General features: G+C 51.2%; 4 protein-coding genes and 1 pseudogene across 4 annotated transcripts; 1 reads left to right on the top strand and 4 right to left on the bottom strand.

Annotated features, from left to right (window-relative positions):
• Positions 1-739: 739 nt before the first annotated feature.
• LOC147976980 (uncharacterized) lies at positions 740-1,618 on the bottom strand. Its single transcript, XM_087521046.1, has 2 exons — positions 868-1,618; positions 740-768 (listed from the first exon to the last, which is right to left on the bottom strand). The coding sequence occupies exons 1-2, from the start codon at positions 1,601-1,603 to the stop codon at positions 740-742; spliced, it is 765 nt and encodes a 254-aa protein (XP_087377172.1). The 5' UTR covers positions 1,604-1,618.
• A 2,059-nt stretch (positions 1,619-3,677) lies between these two features.
• On the top strand, positions 3,678-3,992 carry LOC147976979 (ethylene-responsive transcription factor ERF071-like). Its single transcript, XM_087521045.1, has one exon. It carries the CDS (start codon positions 3,678-3,680, stop codon positions 3,990-3,992), a length of 315 nt encoding a protein of 104 aa, XP_087377171.1.
• A 1,399-nt stretch (positions 3,993-5,391) lies between these two features.
• LOC147976978 (ATP-dependent zinc metalloprotease FTSH 4, mitochondrial-like) lies at positions 5,392-7,194 on the bottom strand. The gene is made up of 3 exons (XM_087519882.1): positions 6,874-7,194; positions 6,295-6,771; positions 5,392-6,207 (listed from the first exon to the last, which is right to left on the bottom strand). Exons 1-3 carry the CDS (start codon positions 7,192-7,194, stop codon positions 5,392-5,394), a joined length of 1,614 nt encoding a protein of 537 aa, XP_087376008.1.
• A 2,013-nt stretch (positions 7,195-9,207) lies between these two features.
• Positions 9,208-11,122, bottom strand: LOC147976977 (scopoletin glucosyltransferase-like). The gene has a single exon (XM_087519118.1). It carries the CDS (start codon positions 11,023-11,025, stop codon positions 9,520-9,522), a length of 1,506 nt encoding a protein of 501 aa, XP_087375244.1. The 5' UTR covers positions 11,026-11,122; the 3' UTR covers positions 9,208-9,519.
• Positions 11,123-12,748: 1,626 nt separating this feature from the next.
• LOC147976976 (uncharacterized) lies at positions 12,749-15,708 on the bottom strand (annotated as a pseudogene).
• Positions 15,709-21,768: the final 6,060 nt, after the last annotated feature.

Raw genomic sequence — 21,768 nt, 5'->3', positions numbered from 1 at the left:
CAAACGCACGAGTTGCAGCGTGCAAAAAATTGACCTAGCTCTGATACCATGTTAGGAATATGCAACTTGTATTCCCATGAGGCCATAGGCCGATATATATATACATGTACAGGTGTGGAACATATGCAGGAAACCCCTCATATAACGGGATAAATACAAAGGGGTACATGACTTATATTATAACTCTAACAATAATTATCATCTCTCTTGGGCCAGTGAGATTATACTATCCAATACCACAACAAGGCAACAGGGACAGACCAATTATAAATTGGTGCCACGATACAGTCATACAACTATATTGTTCCTCAAGTACATTACTGGTAGGAAATACACATAATCCTGACTGTTACATCTAAATGTATAGCCCAGCTGAACATCAAGAAATTGATTTCTCCACTGTACAAATCAGTAAATTGATTCCTCAACTGTACAAATATACAAGCTCATTAGTATTAGTTATACAAGCAAATGGCAGGATGTGGGTCTGGATGAAGAGAAAAAAAATTAAAGTACATGGAATTAAGAATGCCAGGGCTTCCCATACATCTTTTTGTTGTGAAAGGGTTATTTTCTGCTCTCGCGTGAATCACTTGTTGGTAAATTGGTGCAACAGTGATAAGAAACCACATGAATGAGCAAATCCTACTAGAACGAGCAGCAACAGGAGGAGGATGCGGGAATCAATAATCAGTAGAGTGCAGAGTATTAATGGCTCATCATTTAATAAGCAGTTCTTTCACAAGAAGTTCCATGAAAATTTGTCATCTGTAAATGAAATATGGCACATATATTTGAAAGCATCTACAAGGCAGATACAGTTTGGAATAGTAAAGTGAACTCTGACATTGGAAGTAATGGCGGTACCTGGAGCATAAAAACCTGTGTAAGGAAAAATGTTTGTGTTGATCAATCTCTCTGGGATCTTCTTTACCTTCATGGACTTGAGATGGATCATGTATATGGTACGACACACAACAATGAAGATCACATCAGCATCTTCAGCATAGGCGACTGCCTCCGCTCCAAGATCTCGAACCATACATGCCACCACTATTTCCGGCGGAAGAAGCTTCTTGAGATCAATGACCCTTTGATGTGTCCATGTTACCACCCCGTCAACGCTCGACACCTTTGACCATAGATGGAGATTGAATCCTTCGATTCCAGCCAAACCAAGCCATCCATCCTCTGTTGGCATGATGACAACCTGTCGATAGTAGCTTTCTAGAGCATCAGATGGGAACTCCTCAGTTAGGGCCAGCCTATGCTTATCCAAATCAAACTCAATGATGACATCGTCATCCAACACGAAGTAGATTGTGTTTCCAACTAGAGCCGTCTGCCTTGGCTGAACTAATGCATCTGGTATAACAATGGAAGCGATCTCACCCCAGACGCCGGTCTCGGACGAGAAGACGCATGCGTAGGTGATGAAATCTGTCTGTGTCTGGTGACTGAACACGAAGACCACGAGGAACGGACAGGAATGGCAGTCGCCGTGGTGGGTGTGGCCAGCCGCGCACAGAACTGCGGCATTGTACTCGAAGCTCCCATGAGAGACCTGCGCGGGGGGCGGCAGGTAGCGCTTGTCGCCGGTCATGGGCTTCCAGACGAGCAGCGTCCCGATGCTGCAGATGTCCAGGAGGACGCGGCCGTGGCGGCAGTCGAGGGCCCATCAGTCATCGGGGGACACGGTGGCGGCGGAGAGCGGGAAGCCGCCGGAGGTAGGGACGAAGAAGGGAGGCCCTACCTGGTTGAAGAAGCCGAGCACGGGAGGCGTGCCGCCGTGGAAATCGCGTCAGGGTGGACACGATCCGGGCCGGGCCGGGCCCTGACCGAGCCGCCGTCTGGACCGGCCGCCGGCGGACCAGACCGGACCGGACCGAGCAGTGCCGCGGTCCGCTTTTCAAGGACCGGACCGGCGGTGGTAAAGCTCGGGCCAGACTGCGAGGACCGCCCGTGGCGTCGTCCGGCGACGGCGAGCAGCGGCGCATGGGACTGTGAGCTCCTGCAGAGATTACGAGGCATGGGGAGGAGAGGAAGGGGCCCATCATGAGCACCATTAAGAGGCCAGATACATGACGACGGCGATGAAAGAAGGTGTTACCGTGGAGGTGGCGGCGTTGCAGGAGGCGGGGAGGTCACCTCGACAGCCTCGACCTGGTGCTGGAGTTCTTCATCTGGGAGGCCCCCGAGCGAATGATTTCCAAGGGCGGGCCTGTTCCTGGCGACACGCAATTAATCTCGTTGCCTCGTTGTTTCCAGTTTTCATTTTTCTTAAGGGTGTTTTCTATTTTCTGTCACATTAATACTGTTTATTTTTTGAAAGTATCACGTTAAATCTGTTGAGTGCATAGGAGTCCACATGGTAGGCTCGTTGCATGTGGCACAACTATCATTTTTACAATTTGCATGTTGCAAATAAATAGGGCCTGTAACGTGTATGCCCACGTACAAATGTACATTCAGTCGTACAAATTCTGATCTAGCACAGGTTAATGGGATCGTGGGGAGGTGTAGATGGAAGGAACACATCGGATCGAGCCCACCTTTCTCGTTCTTTCTGTTTCTGCTCCATTGAATAAAAGAAAAACTCCAACGTTTTAAGCAATAGAATTCCTATTTCTACGAAATAAATCGTGGAGATAATGTCTATCCAATATTGTGGAGTGAATCGTGGAGATAACTGTCTCTCAAATAAGTAAATCGTGGAGATAACTCCCTTCTACCTCGAGCCAAAGAACCCATCGTGTAGTTCATTCGTGCGTAAGAAACAGCCGAGCTCGTTCGGTCCAGTCGAGTTAACCGAGCTAAGACCGGACCGGACTGGTCGACTTTCGGGCCGAAATTCCCAGCTCGGACCGGCCTATATTCCCAGCGGGCCAGGACCGATCGGTCCGGTCCAGGTCGGTCCACGAGCGGGCCAAAAAGCCCGCTCGGTACATCCAGCCTGAAAATCACGGAAGCGGCGGAGGAAGCGGGCTTCGTGGACGAGGCCGCGCCAGTGCTTGCACACGAAGGAGGCGCGAAAAAGGTGGATGGGCTCCGGCGGGAGGCGGAGCAGGATCTCCAGGAGGAGGTCGTCTGGAGGAAGCGGAGGTGGCGGATCTGCGCTGCGGCAGTCGCCGGCGAGCTCGTCCATGGGACTTGCGTGGGGATTGTTAGACTGTATCGTGACATATCCCCAAATCACCTAAATTGAGGATAATTGTTATTGCTGAGATCTCCTTTTTATGACTAGGATTGTAATATTTGCCTATATATTATTTTTTTGATGTAATATTTGCCTATATATTAAGGGAACCGATTGTACTCAGAATCTTGCCGGCAAACAACTACTATCGATGTGGCGTGGCTTAGTTTTTTTTTCCGAAAACATCCAATCTATTCATCTTCAATCAGAGCATCTTCAACAGGTGCGGCAAAAGGCGCGTAAAATTTGGTTTTAGCGCGCGCCGGCGGGTTCCGCGTGCTCCAGCGGTGGCGGGAACTTACCGCGCACGGGAAGTGTTTGCGCGCGAGAGAGAGAAAGCGGCACGCGGCGCGGTAGATTTGGCGCGCCGCTTCGCGCGCGCCTATAAAATGCCGCGCTCGCCACGCGCACAGACACAGCCATGCGCTCTCCCCTCGCAACCTCGCCGCTTCGCTGCTTTCCGCGCCACCACCGTGCCACCATGCCGCCGCGCCGTCGGTGTCCTTCAGGCTACCGCGGCGTCCGCGAGCGCCCCAACGGCTGGTACTCCGCCGAGATCCGGTCCGGCGATGTCCGGCTCGGCCTCGGGTCGTTCCGGAGCGCGTACGACGCGGCGGCGTGGCGCTTGGATAGGCCCCGGTCGCAGATGAACTTTCGGGACGTCTTCACGCGCGAGCAGGCGCAGCGCATCGCCCCTCCGCCGCGTCTCATCATCGACATGGACCGTGCCGACCACGCTCGGCGCTGCCGCCGCCTCCTCATCGCCGAGGAGGACGAGCGAGCCATGGCGGAGTAGCGCCGTCGCCACCCGGAGGACGTCGTCGACGAGCGTGCCTACTGGGCGGAGAGGACGACAAGGCGCCGCGCGGAGCGGGCGGACCGGCGTCGGCGGAAGGCATCGGCGAATGTGCAGTCCGATATCGTTGCAGCAGGTGGGAGGTTGATCTTCACGTCAGACGATGAACGTTGGGACGACATGTGGCTCGATACCTCGGACAACACCGACGAGGATGATGATGGTGGTAGCGACTTGGAGTGGTTTCTATCTATGTATGCCGTAGTAGTTTCTATCTAGTTGCTCCGTAGTTTTATCTATCTATGCTTTCGAACTATCTATCTAGTTGCACCGATGTAAAATAACTTTGTATCGTTTTTTATCTATGCAATTTATCGTTTTTATCTTATTATCTATGCTTCCGAAAATGTTGTAAAATGAGCGCGCGTGCTGCATTTTTTGCGCGCTGCTGGAGCGGCGCGTGCGCATTGCATCTTAGCACGGCTGCTGGAGCCAGCGCTGCGCGCCGCGCCAAACCAGGCGATGGGCGCGTGGCAAAGCTGTTTTTTGCACGCGGCGCGTTTGGCGCCTGTTGGAGATGCTCTCATGGTAGTACAACGAACACTAGAAATAATAAAAATTACATCCAGATCTGTAGACCAACTAGCGACGATTACAAGCACTAAAGCGAGCCGAAGGCGCGCCGCTGTCATCGCCCTTCTCTCGCCGGAGCCGGGCAAATCTTTTTGTAGTAGACAGTCGGAAAGTCGTCGTGCTAAGACGCCATAGAACCAATGCACCAGAATAGCAACCGCCGCGGATGAAAAGTGTAGATCAAAAGGATCCAACCTGAAGACACACGAACGAAGACGAACGACGAACAGATCCAAGCAAATCCACCAAAGACAGATCCGCCGGAGACACACTTCCACACGCCTACCGATGATGCTAAACACATCACCAGAATGGGGGCTAGACGGGAAGACCTTTATTCAATCTTTAGGGAGCCGCCGCCGTCTCGCCTTCCTGAGCAGGACATAAACCTTAACAAAGTTCGAAAAAAGATCTAAAAACGAAGCCCTCCCACCGACAAGGGCCAAGATCCATTCCGCCTCTATGGCCCTAAGGCCACCAGAGACGGGACGGACCGGCGCCGACAGGAGGCAAAGAACACTCGGGTGACAGGTATAGTTACAAACACATGATACGTTTTGTGCTCATTGTGCTCAGTCACAGATATCCTACTAGTATGTTGGGGTACTTTCATTTCTAAGATCCAAAAGCAGGAGTAGTTTACTGAATCAAAACACAATGACGCAAAAAAAAAAGCACTCTCTTCAGACCAGAGAAACAAAAGCCATGTATGATAAAAAACTAAAAAGGAATATTCTTAGGACCAGACTGTTTTGCCTTTCACCTTTTAGGGTGAAGGAGGCGTTTCCTGATTCTGCTGACTATTGTTAAGACCGTTTAATTGCCTATATACTAGTTTGTTGATCTGGTCCCTTGTGAGAGTTTCATGCTCAAGGAGGGCGCCGGCTAGCACATGAAGCTCCTTGCTGTGCGTCGTGAGAATCGTTTTCGCATTCTTGTAAGCCTTGTCCAATAGCTGCTTCACTTCCTCATCGACATGGGATGTCTGCAGCCCCCTCATGGCCGTCCTCTTCACACTGCTGCCACCATCGTCATCGTAGGAAACAAGGCCGACCTGCCCGCTCATACCATACCTGGTGACCATGTCTATTGCCAGCTGCGTCGCCTGGCTTAGATCAGAGGAGGCGGCAGCGGTCACCTCGCTCTCTCCAAATACAAGCTCCTCGGCCACCCGGTGTCCCATGAGGACATCCAATCTCGCCAGCATTTGCTTCCTCGTTTCTTTATACGCATCTTCTTCCTCTGGCAGGTGTGTCACCATGCCTAGAGCATCTCCCCTGGGAACAATGGTGGCCTTGTGGATGGGGCGAGCGCCATCCGTGTGGATGGTAACAAGGGCATGCCCTCCCTCACGGTACGCGGTAAGCTTCCTGCAGTTATCAGGTATCACTGCTGACTTGCGTTCACTTCCCATCATGATCCTGTCCTTGGCATACTCAATGTGATGCATCATAACAGCATCCGCCCCATCCTTGGCTACCTTGAGAGCAGCGTCATTCACCAGGTTTGAGAGGTCCGCACCAGAGAATCCAGGTGTCCCCCTTGCAATGGTCATCAGATCCACATCCTTGCTGGCCTGGACCTACAATACAATCATGGAGAAAAGGTGAGTCTTGCAATGGCGATGGCAAAGACGCCTTATATTTTGGGACGGGGTGGTAGTATGTACTTTTGACATATAAGCCTCGAGGATCTGCCGTCTGCCCTCAACATCTGGAATTGGGACATGAATTTGACGGTCAAGACGCCCAGGCCTTAGGAGGGCTTTATCAAGTGACTGGGGGAAGTTGGTCGCCGCGATCACAATGATCCCATCATTTTGCTTGAAGCCATCCATCTCAGAAAGCAGCTGGTTCACGGTTTGCCTGTAACACGTTGGATCTTCCGGGTTTCTGCGGCCTCCAATGGCATCAATCTCGTCGATAAATATTATGCAAGGAGATTGCTTCTTTGCTTCACTGAAGAGCTCCCTTACTCTCTTAGCCCCAACACCTACATACATTTCCTCGAAATCACTGCCACTGCACGCAAAGAATGGGACGCCGGCTTCCGCAGTCACAGCCCTTGCCAACATTGTCTTCCCTGTGCCAGGTGGGCCCACAAGCAAAACACCCTTTGGAAGCTTGCCACCAAGGCGCGTGAAACGCTGCAAATTAAGTATGCTAGGTTAACAACTCTGATGGGCATTAAGAAAAAAGAGAATTGAATTGTAGCCCATGCATGCCATTTTCTTAGTTGATGATCTTACCTTGGGATCTCGTAGATAGTGAACAATGTCCTCAAGCTCAGCTTTGGCTTCGTCAACCCCCTTGACATCACTGAATTTCATGCCCGAATTTGGGGCCACTTCATTCACACCGTCAAAACTACATTTTGAATCATCGCAGTCATGCTCTTCTTCCTCTTCCGAATCGCCGTTGTCATAATCTTCATCATCTTCTTCTTCCTCCAGATCATCATGCTCGCAATCTTCATCATCTTCTTCTTCTTCAAGATCATCCGGGTCACAATCTTCATCTTCTTCCAAACCATCATGGCCTTGGTCGTTCAATCTGTCAAGCCTAGTCATGCCGGCATAGATTACAAGGCCAGTGACTGCGATGGCCTGAAAGGTACGCCAAAGCTCCTTGCTGAACTGGCCTTTCTCCGCTGCAACCACATTCTAAATTAGCAGTGCGTGGAGAATTCATCCACACGAAGAAGACCAGTAGTCCAACAACAAATCGCGTGTCGTTTATGCATGGGGAAGAAATATCAACAGGTCGGTGTAAAGGAAAAGGGCGGCTACCTCGAGCTTGGGTTTCGAGACTGACAAGGGCCTTGATGTACTCAGAGAGAGCCGCAGATGAGTTCTGGCTTTCGAAGGCCTGCACAACTCTCTCTGGTAAGTGCTAGAAGCAGCGCCAGAGTGCAGGCCCCGCGCGTTGTGACGGACAGAGCTCGACTGGCATCGCGCTTGTAGGTTTGCGCTAAGGACGCTACCTGCATTCAACATAGTTATGTTAGTTCCTCTCCTCCATGGCAACAGTCAAAAATCAAAGGGGTCTAGCTGTATGTATGACCCAAAACAGGCTCATATACGTTACATATATACGTACCTGTGCTAATAGTTGCAGCTGCAGCAGGTTCCCTGGAAGAAGAAGTGTGGATCACGTGTGCCGATCTATCCTTGGCAAGATGCCTTGCAGCCTGTGACACAAGCACACACAAAGACCGATCATGGCTACTGGAGTCAATGTGGTGTGGCATATATAGTACTATCAATCTGGAGAGCCTCCTCGATCGTCCTGCACCCAAGATCTGCCGAAACCATGCTGATGCATGCTGGGAAAAACACAAGGGAAGGAAAAGAAAAGTAAGGACCTTGGAGAGGGCGAGGCGGCAGGCCATGGTGGTGACAGGAGGACGCGCTGCTGCTGGAGAAAGATGTGTATGTCTAGCTGAACCCTTACTCGCCGTTGCCGGAAGAATACCAAGACTCGACGAGAGAAAATAAGGAAAGCTTTCCACCGAATTGCTCCCAAGAGATTATATCCCTCACGATCTCAACTCCAGATTCCAGGTTCAGTTAAGTACTATTCCTTCTTCAGTACGTTGGTTTTGTACCTCTCTCTTTTATGTTTGCGTTTTTTTTTTGGAAATACAATACCCCCTTTGTTTTTATTTAGTCCGTGTATTAGTTTTGGTCAAAATCAAACTTTGTAAATTTTGGTAAAGTTTATAAACAAAAAATATTAACATATACAATAACAAATCAATATGATTAAATTCATTGTTGAATGTACCTTCGCATCATATAGATATGTTATCCTAAATTTTTATATTGTCTTCTATCAACTTGGTTCAAATCTAACATGCAGAGTAAATAAAAACGGAGGGAGTACAAACGCAGACGTTTACATACACGTATATATATTCATCCATATGTTTGCGTCCTATATTTATCAACCGGAACTGGAAGGCTGCGACCCGCCGGTGTGTGCATGCTGCCTGGAACCAGCAATTGTCACTGCTGATACCGGTCTTCTAAGATGTTGCAACCGTGCAAAGCGATGGTGGCGAGTCGACAACGCTGCTCAACTGGGAGCTGCGACCGCCAGAGATGTGGGACGTCGCTGCTTTTTTTTTTCCGTAGCCATGGCCCCCGTCCATGGTGTCCCGAGGTTGCGGACGACAAACACCCAGTGCCCCGTGATGATCAAAAGCTGCAATCGGCAGGAGAAAAGTTGCAACCAACATGGCCGTTAATATGACCAACAGATGCAAGGAGCTGCATTGATGGTTCGAGGGCTGCGACGACGACAACGAGGAACTACGGTGACGGGCATGAAACTACAGTTGACAGCGAGAACGGTAACCATGGAGGTGACCGGGGGCGGCGGAACGGTAACCGTGCTCTGCCTTGGGGTGAACAGGAGTGCACGTACACGAATCGGAGTGCAAGCCCGTTGGGGAAGAAAGAGATCAATTGGCTACACGCGTTATAATCGAACGACAGGGTGGTGACCTACCGAAATTTCGGCCGGTCGGGCGGCGCCTAGCACGGCCCAAACACACACACACACACACACACACACACACACACACACAAGAGGAGACCTGCAATCAATATCAATCAGTTGGCCGGATGCCTTCTCCATCCTTCATGGCGCTCCTATACGAGGTCCTACGGCTGGTTGTAATAGGGAGTATCATTTATTAGTATCATGCATATGATACTAGTTTATGATACTACATTTTTAATGCATATTATCATATGTTGGTATCATAAAGGACTACATTTATTGCTATGCATGACACAAAGTAGCATATCATTTAATATGATACGGTATCATGGTAAGATACTTAAGCCTCTCTTTCTTCATTTAATTCTATGCCAGTTCATCAAAATTGCTTAGTTAGCATGCATGATACTACCTATGATAACTCCCATTACGGGCAGCCTACGAGCCATCAACTCGTCCATCAGACTGCCCACGTCATTGTACGAAGATCCACCGTTCTCCACCGCGCACCTTGACTTCATGCCGAGGTCCTTGGCCTTCTCTCGTACCGCGTCGCCCTCCTCGCTGTTGCCCATCAATCTAACAATGGATTCGGCGATCGCCTCCCCCAGCACCTCCCCAGAAGACGCGTAGTCCTTGCCACCGGTGATGCTGACACCCACTCCAAGCACCTCCACGACGAGCTGCTCGTTGTGGAGCTGATCTGCATACCGCGGCCACGTGACCATCGGCACACCGGCGCTCACGGCCTCGAGCGTCGAGTTCCAGCCACAGTGCGTCAAGAACCCACCGACGGCAGAGTGGTCTAGGATGAGCAACTGCGGCGCCCAACCTCTGATGATGAACCCTCGGCGGCCGCGCGCCATCAGGTCGGCGAAGCCTTCAGGCATCCACTCTGAAGTGTCTAGGGCTTGGCCTGCGGCGCCGATCACCCACACGAAATCCACGCCTGAGAGCGCGAGGCCGCGGGCGAGCTGGTGCATCTCCGCCGGCGAGGAAGTGGTCAGCGTGCCGAAGGAGACGTACACCACCGAGCCGGCGGGCTTCGTGTCCAGCCACCGTAGGCAGCTGTTCGCGTCCGGCGAGAGCGCGTCCGTGCCCCTCCCAGCCATGTCCTTGCTTGCGAGTGCGACCGGCCCGACGAGCCATGCTCGGCGGCCGAGCGTCCTGTGGTAGTGCTCGACGTAGTCCGGCTCCAGCTCGTGGAAGCTATTGAACACCTCGCCGAAGCTCCGCTGGTCCGCGGCGTTGATGCTCTGGAACAGCGCCCAGTGGTCAGGCCGCTTCGCGGGGTCGATCATCATTTGACTCCGCCTCAGCTGGACGCGGTGCGGCAGCCCGGGTAGCAGAACGAGAACATCGGGGTCGTCGGGGACGGTCTCCAGCGGGTTGTTGCGCAGCATGCTTTCGGTGCAGGACCGCGCCAGCATGCTGGTGCCGAGGAACGCGAGGCGCGGGACGCCGTGCTCCGCGGCGGCGTCCGCGGACCAGTGCCAAAAGCTGTCGGACACCACGGCGTCGGGGCGGTTGTCGGCCAAGAACCGCTCGAAGGGCTCGCGGAGCAGCTGCGCCGCTTCGAAGAACCTTTCGCGGTCGACGTCGGACGTAAGGGCCATGCCGTTCTCGACGCCCGGCGGAAGGCCCCCGATGTCAGGGAAAGGAACGATGGATATGTTAATCGCCGGGTAGTCGGCGCCACGGAATGCGTCGTTGGCACGGTCGACGGTGGAGCGGATGATGGCAGCGTTGACGGGCGTGGTGAGGACGGTGCACCTGATGCCGCGGGCGGCGAAGAGCGCGGCCATGTCGGCGATCGGTATGAGGTGGCCGGGGGCGAGGAACGGAAAGAAGAGGATGTGCAGCGGTGGCTGCTGCTCGCCTTTGACGACAGCCATGGCTGGCTAGCTGCGTGTCTGCTCGCCGGCACGGAGCAGGAGCAATCTGTGTATTTAAAAAGGGCAAGTTGTTTGTGACTTTGCTGATCTCCTTCCTCGAGAGTCCACTTTGCTCTAGTTAAAAAGAGGCTCGATTATGACTTTTTCGATGCCTTCTGATGCAAGAGTTTGAACACTCGTCCCACTCTCACTTTTTTGCGCGTGATCTAGTTAAAAATTGAAAACAAGGTAAATTCCGCTACTCTTCGTAAGCCATGGACTTTGCTCAATCAACCACTCCCTCCGTCACTTATATTAGGGCATGTATAATGGTTTTATCTTAGCAATACCACGTAAGATAAATGATGAGGTGGAGAAGAAAAAAATCATAAGAAAAATTTTGTCTTCTTTTATTTAAAAGAAGGCAAGAGATGATCTCTTAGCACAATATGTCTCGCCATGTTTTTAGGAATAGCTAATTATTAAAAATAAGGCTAAAAGATGACCCATTGTATACATCTTATTTTTTGTCAGATAAAACTATCTTGTTAACCATTGTATATGTCCTTGGACGGAGTGAGTATTGTCTCGTTCCTGATCTTTATGCAATTATTAAGTATATTTAGAAAATAAGCCGTAGAACAATGCATGGTTTGACTAAGTAAATTAGTGCAAAGGTCACTGTCTGGTTCCACAACACCTTCGCCAACAGATACGTCCCGAGTTAGAAAACACTATCCAGTTTGTCATCTAGACAGGTCATGCCCTAAGAGCATCTCCAACACGCGCGCGGTAGCACGGCGCGTTAAAAAAGTTTTACAGCGCTGAAATAGTGCTTTTGCGCGCGAGAGGTTTACTAGACGCACAAAAATGCGTCGCCCAACCCCACGGCCCCACATACAGCAGCCTGTGCGCATAAGCCGGCGCCTCAAATCTCTAGCCCCTCAGCCCTCATGCGCTAATTAAACTTACAGCTTCGTTTTTGTGCGTGCTTTATTTTACAGCTTTCGCTGGAGCGCTTGCGTGCACGCTATATAGGCATCTTTTTTAGCGTGCGGCTTATGTAGCTCGTTTGTTGGAGGTGCTCTAAGGAGCAGTTGGAGTGACCCCGCGTCCCCCGCGTCGCCCTCCTCTTGGCGACACGGGAAACCCTAGCTGCCACAGCTGGGAAGGCCCTCCTCCGCCTGCTACCGCTACTCCTGGCTGGCCGGCGAAGCCGCGCCGCGCCCCAGGATGGTGGCGGAAGGGCGGATCTGTCCTTCATGGGCCGCATCTCCCTCATGCCAGGATGCTCCAAGTACAAAACCGCATCTCATGAAGAACTGGTGAATGGAAATCAGGACAAGAGCTACTTGTATGCAAAGCTGGACTAGGACTGATAGCAGAGTCTCAATTAGCTTCACGTTGCTGAGGTTGAAATCGAGGGCAAGTAGGACTGATAATTTCGTACTCACCATAACAACCTCCTCAAGGGTAATTATTTCAGTGAGCTACTTGTATCACCTCCCATGTGCCTTTTTATCAAATAAGTGTGGTTTTCACTTTCAGTGAGATTTTGATGAAATATACTGAATTTCATTAATTTCAGCAGTCACTGAAATAATTACCTTTCAGCCAAACTATTTCAGAAATTTCAGTAGTACACATGAATTCAAATAATTATCAAAAATGATTTTAAAACATTCAAATGTTTAGATGACTTCAGGTGAGTATTTCAGCCTTTTTGCCGAAACGCAAACTGTAATCACTGAATTTCGGTGATCTCGGTTGTTGCTGGAATTTTTCTGAAACTGAAATTCAAAACCTGCTAGTAATGTCCTAGTCAAATAAGGCTAGATGGGAAAACTCATTTCTGAATTGCACCATAGTACAGGAGTAAGACCGCAAGCTCTTGTATTTCTGAGGAGTTCTCTGCTCACATATGTGAACAGGACCAACATGAATTTTATTAGATTGCACCATATCCGATGTTGGGTACGTTGTACCAGAATCAACTTCAAAGTAGTCACCCAAGGCCCCAACTGATGATAAGCCTTGGTTGATATAAAATGTTGGACACTCCCAAGTTTCTGAAGCTTCAGTACTGGGCATCTGTAGTTTCATATTTCTGAAAGTGGTAGCCATTCCTATGCCTTCCCGTTGCTGCACCATATAGCAGGAATGAGATTGCGGGGCCTTGTAATTTTCTTGTTCTGCATGTATTAACTCAGGACTCTTCTTTTCATGTTCATCCCTATCTGGTACTTGATCCGGCCCGGTGTTGTGAACCTTGCAGATAACTGAAGGGCTCCTCCATCGGAATCAATTCACAACAGCAAATAGGTTGAACCACCAAACACGTCAAAAAGTCACAGCGATGACCACATTTCAGAACTGCAATTTCTAGTAAAAAGGCCACTGCCTTGAAATTTCCCTAGGCTCAAAAACGACCAATGCACTGTCCTGCTCCTGATCGGCAGTCTCGATCCTTTGCAATATTTCAGGCTAGAGTACTACATAGAGTAGCAGGCTCATGTACTTTATGCTCATAAAATTTCCATTGCTCCTGCCTTTTTTTTCGAAAAGGGGGAACTCCCCGGCCTCTGCATTAGAAAGATGCATACAGCCACCTCAATAAATAACAATAGGTTAAGTCTTCAACAACATAAAGGCGAGCTCACCAAGAGCATCGCAGCTAAACCAAGATAAACCACAATGGCCACAACCGGCTGGTAAAAGAAAAGATAGGAGCACTAATATCCTATCCTATTACATGACCGCCAACCAAACCGGTTGAAGATATCCCGCGCTACCATCTCCCACCGGACAGATCCAGTAACCAAACGCTCCCTGGCCTCTGTCGGAGTGAGTAAGGACCACATACGGATCAGCGCCGTAGCACGGAATAAAACCAGTAGTGACCTCGACGTCACGAAGCTTGGCCGCCCTCATGGCGCACCGCTGCTGAATATCGTCCACGTCAGGCTGGCTTTGGAGTCGTCCACTCATCCGGCACCCCTCAGACACCGGATCCTGAATCCCTCCAAAAGCGATAACCTCCTCCCGAGAGATCGCGTCCGGGGTCCGGCCTCCTACCGCTCCCCAACCAGCAGGCCGATCCACCTGTACGGACTCACCCGAGATAGGCAAAGCACTCACAGTCGACGCATGGCGCGGCCCATCTGGCGATACTCGGGGTTGGGTGGGTGGAGACCGACCAAGGGCCACCTGCCCTCGCTCCCCACCCAGCACCGAAGAAGTTACCCGCACAGGCACCGGAGAAGAAGGAGGCTCCGAGGCCACCTGCCCCGAGCTGCCTCCCGCAGGCGAAGCCGGCATCAACCGACCGGCAGACGTGACGGGGGGAGAGATATCCGAGGCCACCTGCCCCAGACCCCCTCCCGGCGAGGAGGAAAACTCGGAAGCCACCTGCCCCAAGTCGCCTTCCTCAGCAGAAGGAGAGCAAACCAAGGCCGCCTGCCCCAGGTCACTCCCCGACCGAACAGGTACAACAAGCTGCGGCACCTCCAGATAAGGTGTCGTCAGCTGGGCACGAAGGGGAGTGGCCACCGGCCGATCCCCAGGAATCGTGTCCACATCATCCTCCAAACCCAAAGCCGGTAACTCGCGCTCAAACGCCTCCTCGGACTCAACTCGATCACTCCAGAGCCTCGGTGGTGCAGAGTGAGGCTCAAAAGACCCAAATCTCAGAGTCGTCGAAGGGACCACAGAAGGTGAGACTGCTCCATCCCCGGTCGACGCCGGCTCGGGCCCCGGCCCCTTGGACAACTGTCGTCCAGGGTCCTCGACTGGCGACTCCCGAACTCCTGCTCCGCCATCACTCTCATGCATATCCATATCAGAATCATGAGCCGGCGCACCCAGAAGGCTCTCATCCTCAAACTCAATATCCAAATCATAGACTCTGCCTCGATAAGCCCACTTAACCACATCCGGAACATACTCAATGTTCAAAATAATAACCAAGACCCGAGCAATCCCATGAGCTCGGGTAAAATCCATGTCCACACACTCAGGCTTCCCTACCAAAATGCCCATACTGGCCGCCACCCGAGCATCCTGCAGCGGCCTAGAAGGAGCCCCGGAGAAACGCAACTACTCCTGAGTAAGCGGCGTGCCCTGGGGCTCCACAAGCTTCCACTCCTGAAACTCAAGGATACCATCCGTTCCCGGCACCTTACACATCCCAAAGCTCAACAGCCTCTGCAAATCCTCAACAGAAGGAAACTCAACCCTGAACATCCTATCAGCCATACTGACAAGGTCCCACTGGAACTCCCTAGGAGCCAACTCCCGGAGTCTCTGCACGATCTGTGTCTCAGCCACCTCTCCTCTGGTAACCTTGACTATCCCCGTGGTCATACTCGTAGACTCGTCAGCAGCCTCTCGCTCATTTGGAGATTCAAAAAAAGTTAACTCAGCACAATATACTCCATACATCATGAGCGACGGTGCCTGATCACGCAGCATCGGACACTCCCCAGACTCGTGTGCCAGCTTACCACAGGTATCACATAACATAGCCACACACTCCGCGATGAAGTGACCCTTGTCACCGCACCGGTAGCAAAGCATCTTTTCCTTCCTACGCGCCCACTTGAAAGCCCTCTCAGCCTCAGACCTATCAGACAACTCCGCAGAAACATCGGTCATAACCTCGTTCTCAGGAACCTGCACAGAGGCAAGAGCCGTCACGACCTCCATAGCGTGGCCAGGCAAGAGAGGGCCCTCGGCAGACTCGTCAGTTGTCGTCTGGTTGACCACAACTGGAGGTGGCGGAGGACGTGGACGGTAACGGCTCCCTCTGCCTCCTCGACCACCCCGATAGCCACGAAACCCTTGTCGCTGGCGATGTCCCGGATCCGAGGGCCCCTCGACGAAGCCTCCTGAAGGACCCAAGAAAGGCCTCTCGGCAGATCCATCACTCTACCAGGTATAGCCACGGCCACCACCCGTTGATGAAGAACCACGGTGCTGGCTCGTCCCGTAAGCATCATATCCGTCATCCCCCCATTGACCTCGGGGTGCAACCGTAGACCCAGGAGGGCAAGCAACGAGATGCGGAGGAGGAGCTGGGGGCCTAGGTGGCGCAGCTCCCCGGCCCGCCGCAGGCACGGCCGCCGTACTCTGCACAGCCGGGGGTGGTATTTGCACCGGACCCGAGGGCGGAGGAGGCCTAGGAGGCACAGCCCCCCGGCCAAGAGCCACTGCCGCACCCCCCAAAACAGGCGGCCGAACACCAGCTGCCGGGCCGCCCGGACCACCTCTCCCGCCAGGCAGCACTGCTGGAGCCGGCGGGCTCCCAACAGGGCCCCCGAAAGCCACCCGCGCCGTCGCGGCGGGAGGGAAAGACGCACCACCACGAGCAGTAGCAGCGGGCATCTGCAGTCCACGGCCAACACCCGATCCCGGCGGCGCCGCGGCCCGACCAGAGCCAGTCCCCGGTGGCGGCACTCCCGCAGCCCGCCCCGCCCCAGAGGGAGGCGGCTTCTTCCCAGGAGGCGGAGCTCCGCCAGGCCCCGCCATCGACCCAAGGGGGGGAATGCGGCGTGCCCGGCCCGATCCTGTGGAACGACGACGCGGCGAACGACGAACCCTAGGACGCAGCGACGGCGAAACTGAAACAGGACGATGCGTGCATGCACCCCCTCCCGTAGTAGCGCCCACTGCCTGGCTTGTTCCTTAACAACTAGAAACTGATGCTCAATAAATTTTACTGAACCGAAGTCCTTAACAGAGATAGGCACAGGCTGACCCATATTGCTAACAGTAGCATAGTAGTGGTCAGTAAGGAGCTCAACAGTAGGTAGTTCAGACCACATACTGCAGTTAGACAGAGACAAATTGTCAGAATCAGCGATTCCACCTGATGGTTGCAGCATTTTCGAATCAATTTCTCTATGAACTACTCCCTCCGTCCCATAATATAAGAGTGTTTTTTACACTACATTACTGTCAAAAACGCTCTTTTATAATGGGACGGAGGAAGTATGTGACACTTGAGGCTTCCCTTGTCCAGCAAATAAGTAACAAGTCTCCACTGACAGAAGATGCTGACGGTCACATTTCTTCAAAGCACTGGCCATTACCGAAAGGATTGGGAGTCGAAACTTCCAAGAAGACCATGATTGCAACTCCACTAAAGCGACAATCAGGGTCTGCAACTGAGCATGAAGCATCTGTTCTTGCAATTTTCCGCCCTATCCTTGGCTGATATTCAGGTGGCTTGGCAGGTGGTAGGAGGCAAGGTTTTGGATCCCAAGTTGACTTTTTTTCTCGTGGGGCACCGGAATTCGCGGTTACCACGGTAACCACGAAATACCGAAAAAAATTCGGGCGAATTCAAAATCAAGATTTGAATTCAAATATTTGTGAAGACGATATAGATAGGTATTTAACTTTGAAATATTACGAATCTTGTCCTGCCATAGTGGCTATTGGACCGCAACTTTCGCTTGCTCGTACACCGCGAGTTGGACCCCTGGTTGTTGCAGAATTTTTGAACTTTTGCATCCTAAAAAGAAAGAAAAATGCAGGAGCCAAGACTCGAACACGCGAGTCGCTGCTGAGAAAAGGGCACCTTTGCCACTAGAGAAAGTATCCTGTGCAACGGCCGAACTGATGCTACTGATCCACCAGGGACTTGTGGGCCGTTGGATGAAGAACAAGGGGGCAATATTCTGCCCCAAGGTAGGCTACTGGTACTTTTGTATACTGGTCCTCATTTTCGTCAGAAAGAGCAAAGCGGTACCAAGTGTATTCTATGCAAGCTCTTTCATAGTATATCTCCCATCTTTTCTGTATTTTCTTTCAACGGGTCACATGAGCTGCTACCACTAGAAGACAGGTTCATTTCACGTAGCTATATTAGTCAAGCCATGTCCACTTTGAATCTGAACCCGTACTGTAGTGAAATGCTCCAACAACACTCCGGATCAGACTGCTCCGGATGCATTGCTGTAGATTGGTGCTCCATTTCATTTTGTAGATACAGTTACAACAAAAAACATGGCACTAGCATCAACAGACTGGCAGCAATAGAACATCAATGATCTAGATGATGTGGAAATTGCATCACAAATTGATTGGATATATAACTTGACAAACAACTGGCGTACAAAATTCAGTTGTTTCATACATACACTGGCATGCTTTACAGGGAATCATCAAATGCAGAAAATGACAAAAATAAAAAAATGTGTTCTGAGGTCTTTGGTTCAGTTACAAAACAACATCACAACAGTTATTTCTAAAGTTATTTTCTCTCATACTTAATATTACGGAGTTTTAACTGTTGAGTTTTCCAACTGTCCCAAGAATAAATTCCATGAAAATTCTGCATTTTTTGCCAAAGATAGCAATGAGCCACCACACAACAGTTACATAAACTGATACAAGAGCACATCTTGCCAATTTTCTCAACTGCTATGCACGGCTTTAAACAGAAGCTCCGTCAAACAAATGTATAAACGAAGATGAAACATGCCATCCCATACAGTCTACAGCAGAGTAAGACTGCACTTGAAAAGCAGGCGAAAAGTAGGCGTTCAAAGCCAGAACAGGAAATCTTACAATATTTTTGTACACTACATCTGGTAGATATCCAGTTATTTCATAGAGTTATACCCAGTCTTAGCTTTTCCAGGTTTCCAGTACACCACCATAGATAAACTGTACACTTATAACAGAAAGCATTGGAATGGTTACTTTAATCAGATTACATAACTTGCTGCGTATATTTGGCATGGCACTTACATACGAGCCATTTTGCACTCGAACAATCAAAGTGCGTAAATGACATAGAAGCACCAATGGACTTGAATGGATTGGCATCCACTATATCAAGTTTACACAATATGACTTCAAATAATTATTCTATATCGCGAGCATATAGAACATTACTAGTTCATGTACAAGAACAACTAGTAATTTACAAACTCTTGTCGTATACAGATAAGTGAGTGAATTGCGAAAAACCACCACATTGAAACGTAGGTTTGCAGGAAAGACTCTTCTACGAATTTGTGCCAGAAAACACTGATTTTAGTCCTAATCTTTTGCAAAAAACACTGATCAACCTTTTTATGCATTTTAACCTCGATTATGACATCTGGGGCCCTGGTATTTTTGCATAGTCACCCTTCGGGTAAAAGTACAAAACGCAATCAGCTCCTTGTCGCCAGCCTGGAGCAGAGGCATCGGCGCTCATGGTCCTCGTCACCAGCCATGGCCACACCGTCCAGAGGGGGGGAAGAGGTTGGCTCGTCGCCGTTGGCCGGTGGTGCCGCATCTGGCGGTGGTGGGACGTGCACCAGAGGACGAGGCGGTGGCTGGTTCATGCACGCGGCAGCGCTGCTGGCTTGGAGTCGCATGTGCTTGGTACCGTCGGCCACCGCGCGCTCACCGTCGAGGTTGCTTCTTGCTGCAGCTTGCGCACCGCCGTCGCTGCCTATGCCGAGCTGCACGGTGCCGCTGGTGAATTTGGGCTGCCCAGAGAGCAGAGCAGCAGCACACCGGCCATGGCTGATGGGTCTCGTCACCTGGAATGGGAGCAGAGAGCACGGCCACGGCACAAGCGCATCCTCAAGGCGCAGGCGAGCCTGCTCTTGCTGGCGTGGACGCCGAGCAAGGGCGCCGGAGGTTGAGCCCGAGGTGCGGCGCGCAACCCGCTTGGAGGCGGTGGACGCGAAGCCCCTGCTGAACTTGGCGGCGAGGAGGGCGCTTGCGTCTGCTCCGGCAGGTCACCGCACCGGGCGGTCGCGTAGACGAGCCTTGTCGCCGCCTCCCGCTGCGGCTCGCCGCGGAGTAGCGCGTGGTCTGGGTGGCCTACCTGGAGCAGCTGCCCCGACCACCACTCCGCCTCTAGCGCGCCGACCAGACTACCTCCTATCGCTACCACCCACGTCCTGTGCCACCATATGCCAGATCCGGCCGGGTCCGATGTTCCCCGCCTCCACAACCCACGTCCAAGGACGGCCTGCGTCAGGATCCGGCGGGCCCAGACTCCACCACGCCTCATCCCTCCTCCTCCCCGTCAAGGCGGGTCGAGCTTGGCATGGCAGGCCGAGCTGCGCGTCGGGGTCGTAGCCGGGAAGGGAGGTGGCGGCGCTGGGAGGCGGGGGCGCGTCGGGAGGGAGGTGGTGGCGCTGGGAGGCGGGGGCGCGCAGGAGCAGGGAGAGGGTAGTTTTTTAGGGAGGGAAGGACGTTTTGGCAAAAAGACCGTTAGCCACATCAGCAAATGGTGGGCTCCATCTGTCATAATCGTCATCAAATGGGCTAAAGCCATCAACTAGTGTTTTCTGCAAAAGATTAGGCTAAGAATCAGTGTTTTCGGGCACAAATTCGTAGAAGAGTCTTTTTTGCAATCTACGCTTTAATGTGGTGGTTTTTTGCAATTCACTCCAGATAAGTTCCTAGGTATAGATACGATTCGACCAATTACAGGAACAACTAGTAATTCCACAGGAACATTACTAGTTCAGAGTAAAGATATGATTCAACTCTGAGAAGCTATGTCGATTTTAAGATGGAACAAAACATTTCATAGCATTTACCAATTGTACACACTCTCTTTCTTTAATAGAATCAATTTGGTTTTCTTGAATTTTGAGTGCTTGCCAACAACTAGATTGTATTGTTAGCGTTCTTTTTCCATTCTCACAGTACAATCCTACTGCTGAACTGCCAATGAAAGGAAATGGTACTGTCGTTGTTTGTTGAACCTGCTTAGCTAACCAGACATATTTTTACCATCTGATATCGTCAAAGAGAGTTTATGGTGGTTGCTGCTGTATGTAGACACATCCCTAATCTATTTTCCACTAGCCGTAGTAGTGGTAAGACTTCTCAATTACGGCTGCATCTCGGCATCTCGCACATAAACTCTAACAGTACTCTGGTTTCAAACTCAGCTCGTCTATTTCCCTTTTCCTTTGTCCATTGTACCAATATATGACCGCACATGAATAACATGACAACCAAATTCGGTGTACATACCTTGGATCCTTGAGCTGTAAAGTACGATGGCCCGCTCGTATGCAGTTGTACCGTCGATCCACATAGCTACAGGCCGGTGTGGCTACAGAGATGCAATGACAGCTAGCCGCCGCTGGACATCATGATTTGGATCTTGGGCGCTGGTGTTTCAACGCCGGAAGCCGGAGAGGGAGAGGGAGAGGGTCAATTCGCCCAATTTTTGGTTAGCCCTAGATCAGCCGGCGACCTCAAGCAGTGGTACAGAACAGGGGGAAAAGGGGATAGACGAACCGAATTTCGGAGGCCGAAAGCTGCACTTCAAGGTCCGTTTTGCAAAAAGTACCAGCAGCTCCCCTTGCTCCTCATCCTATCCCTCTCTTTTTCATCGAAGGGCTGCTGTTCCGTCGGAGCACCTGGTGCACGAGTCAGCTCGGTTACATAGGATACGTTCTCTTTGCCACTACGCCACGACTAGTTCTGCTATCATAACAGAGATGTTCTATATTTAACTCGATAGTGAGCGTTTGAATTCAAAAATTTCAAAATATTCAGGATAATTTGCTTGTTATGAGTGTTTCTCGAAGGGTGACGGTAAACGCGGTAATCGCGCGAAATCACGAAATTTCGTTCGGTTACCAAATCAGTGGTAGGAGGAACAATAATATTTCAGTGGGTTGCATTTGCATAGCCTCGACTGCCAGATGCACAGTGTAACCTCCATTGCCTGATTTTTCCTTCACCACTCTATTGCTACATTTTTCTGGACTAGTTGGTGGCCACAGGAGCAAC

The sequence above is a fragment of the Triticum urartu genome, chromosome 4A, assembly GCF_056163025.1.
Source record: "Triticum urartu cultivar PI428250 chromosome 4A, HENAU_Tu73, whole genome shotgun sequence".
Lineage (NCBI taxonomy): Eukaryota > Viridiplantae > Streptophyta > Magnoliopsida > Poales > Poaceae > Triticum > Triticum urartu.
This window is presented reverse-complemented; position numbering and strand designations above follow the sequence as displayed.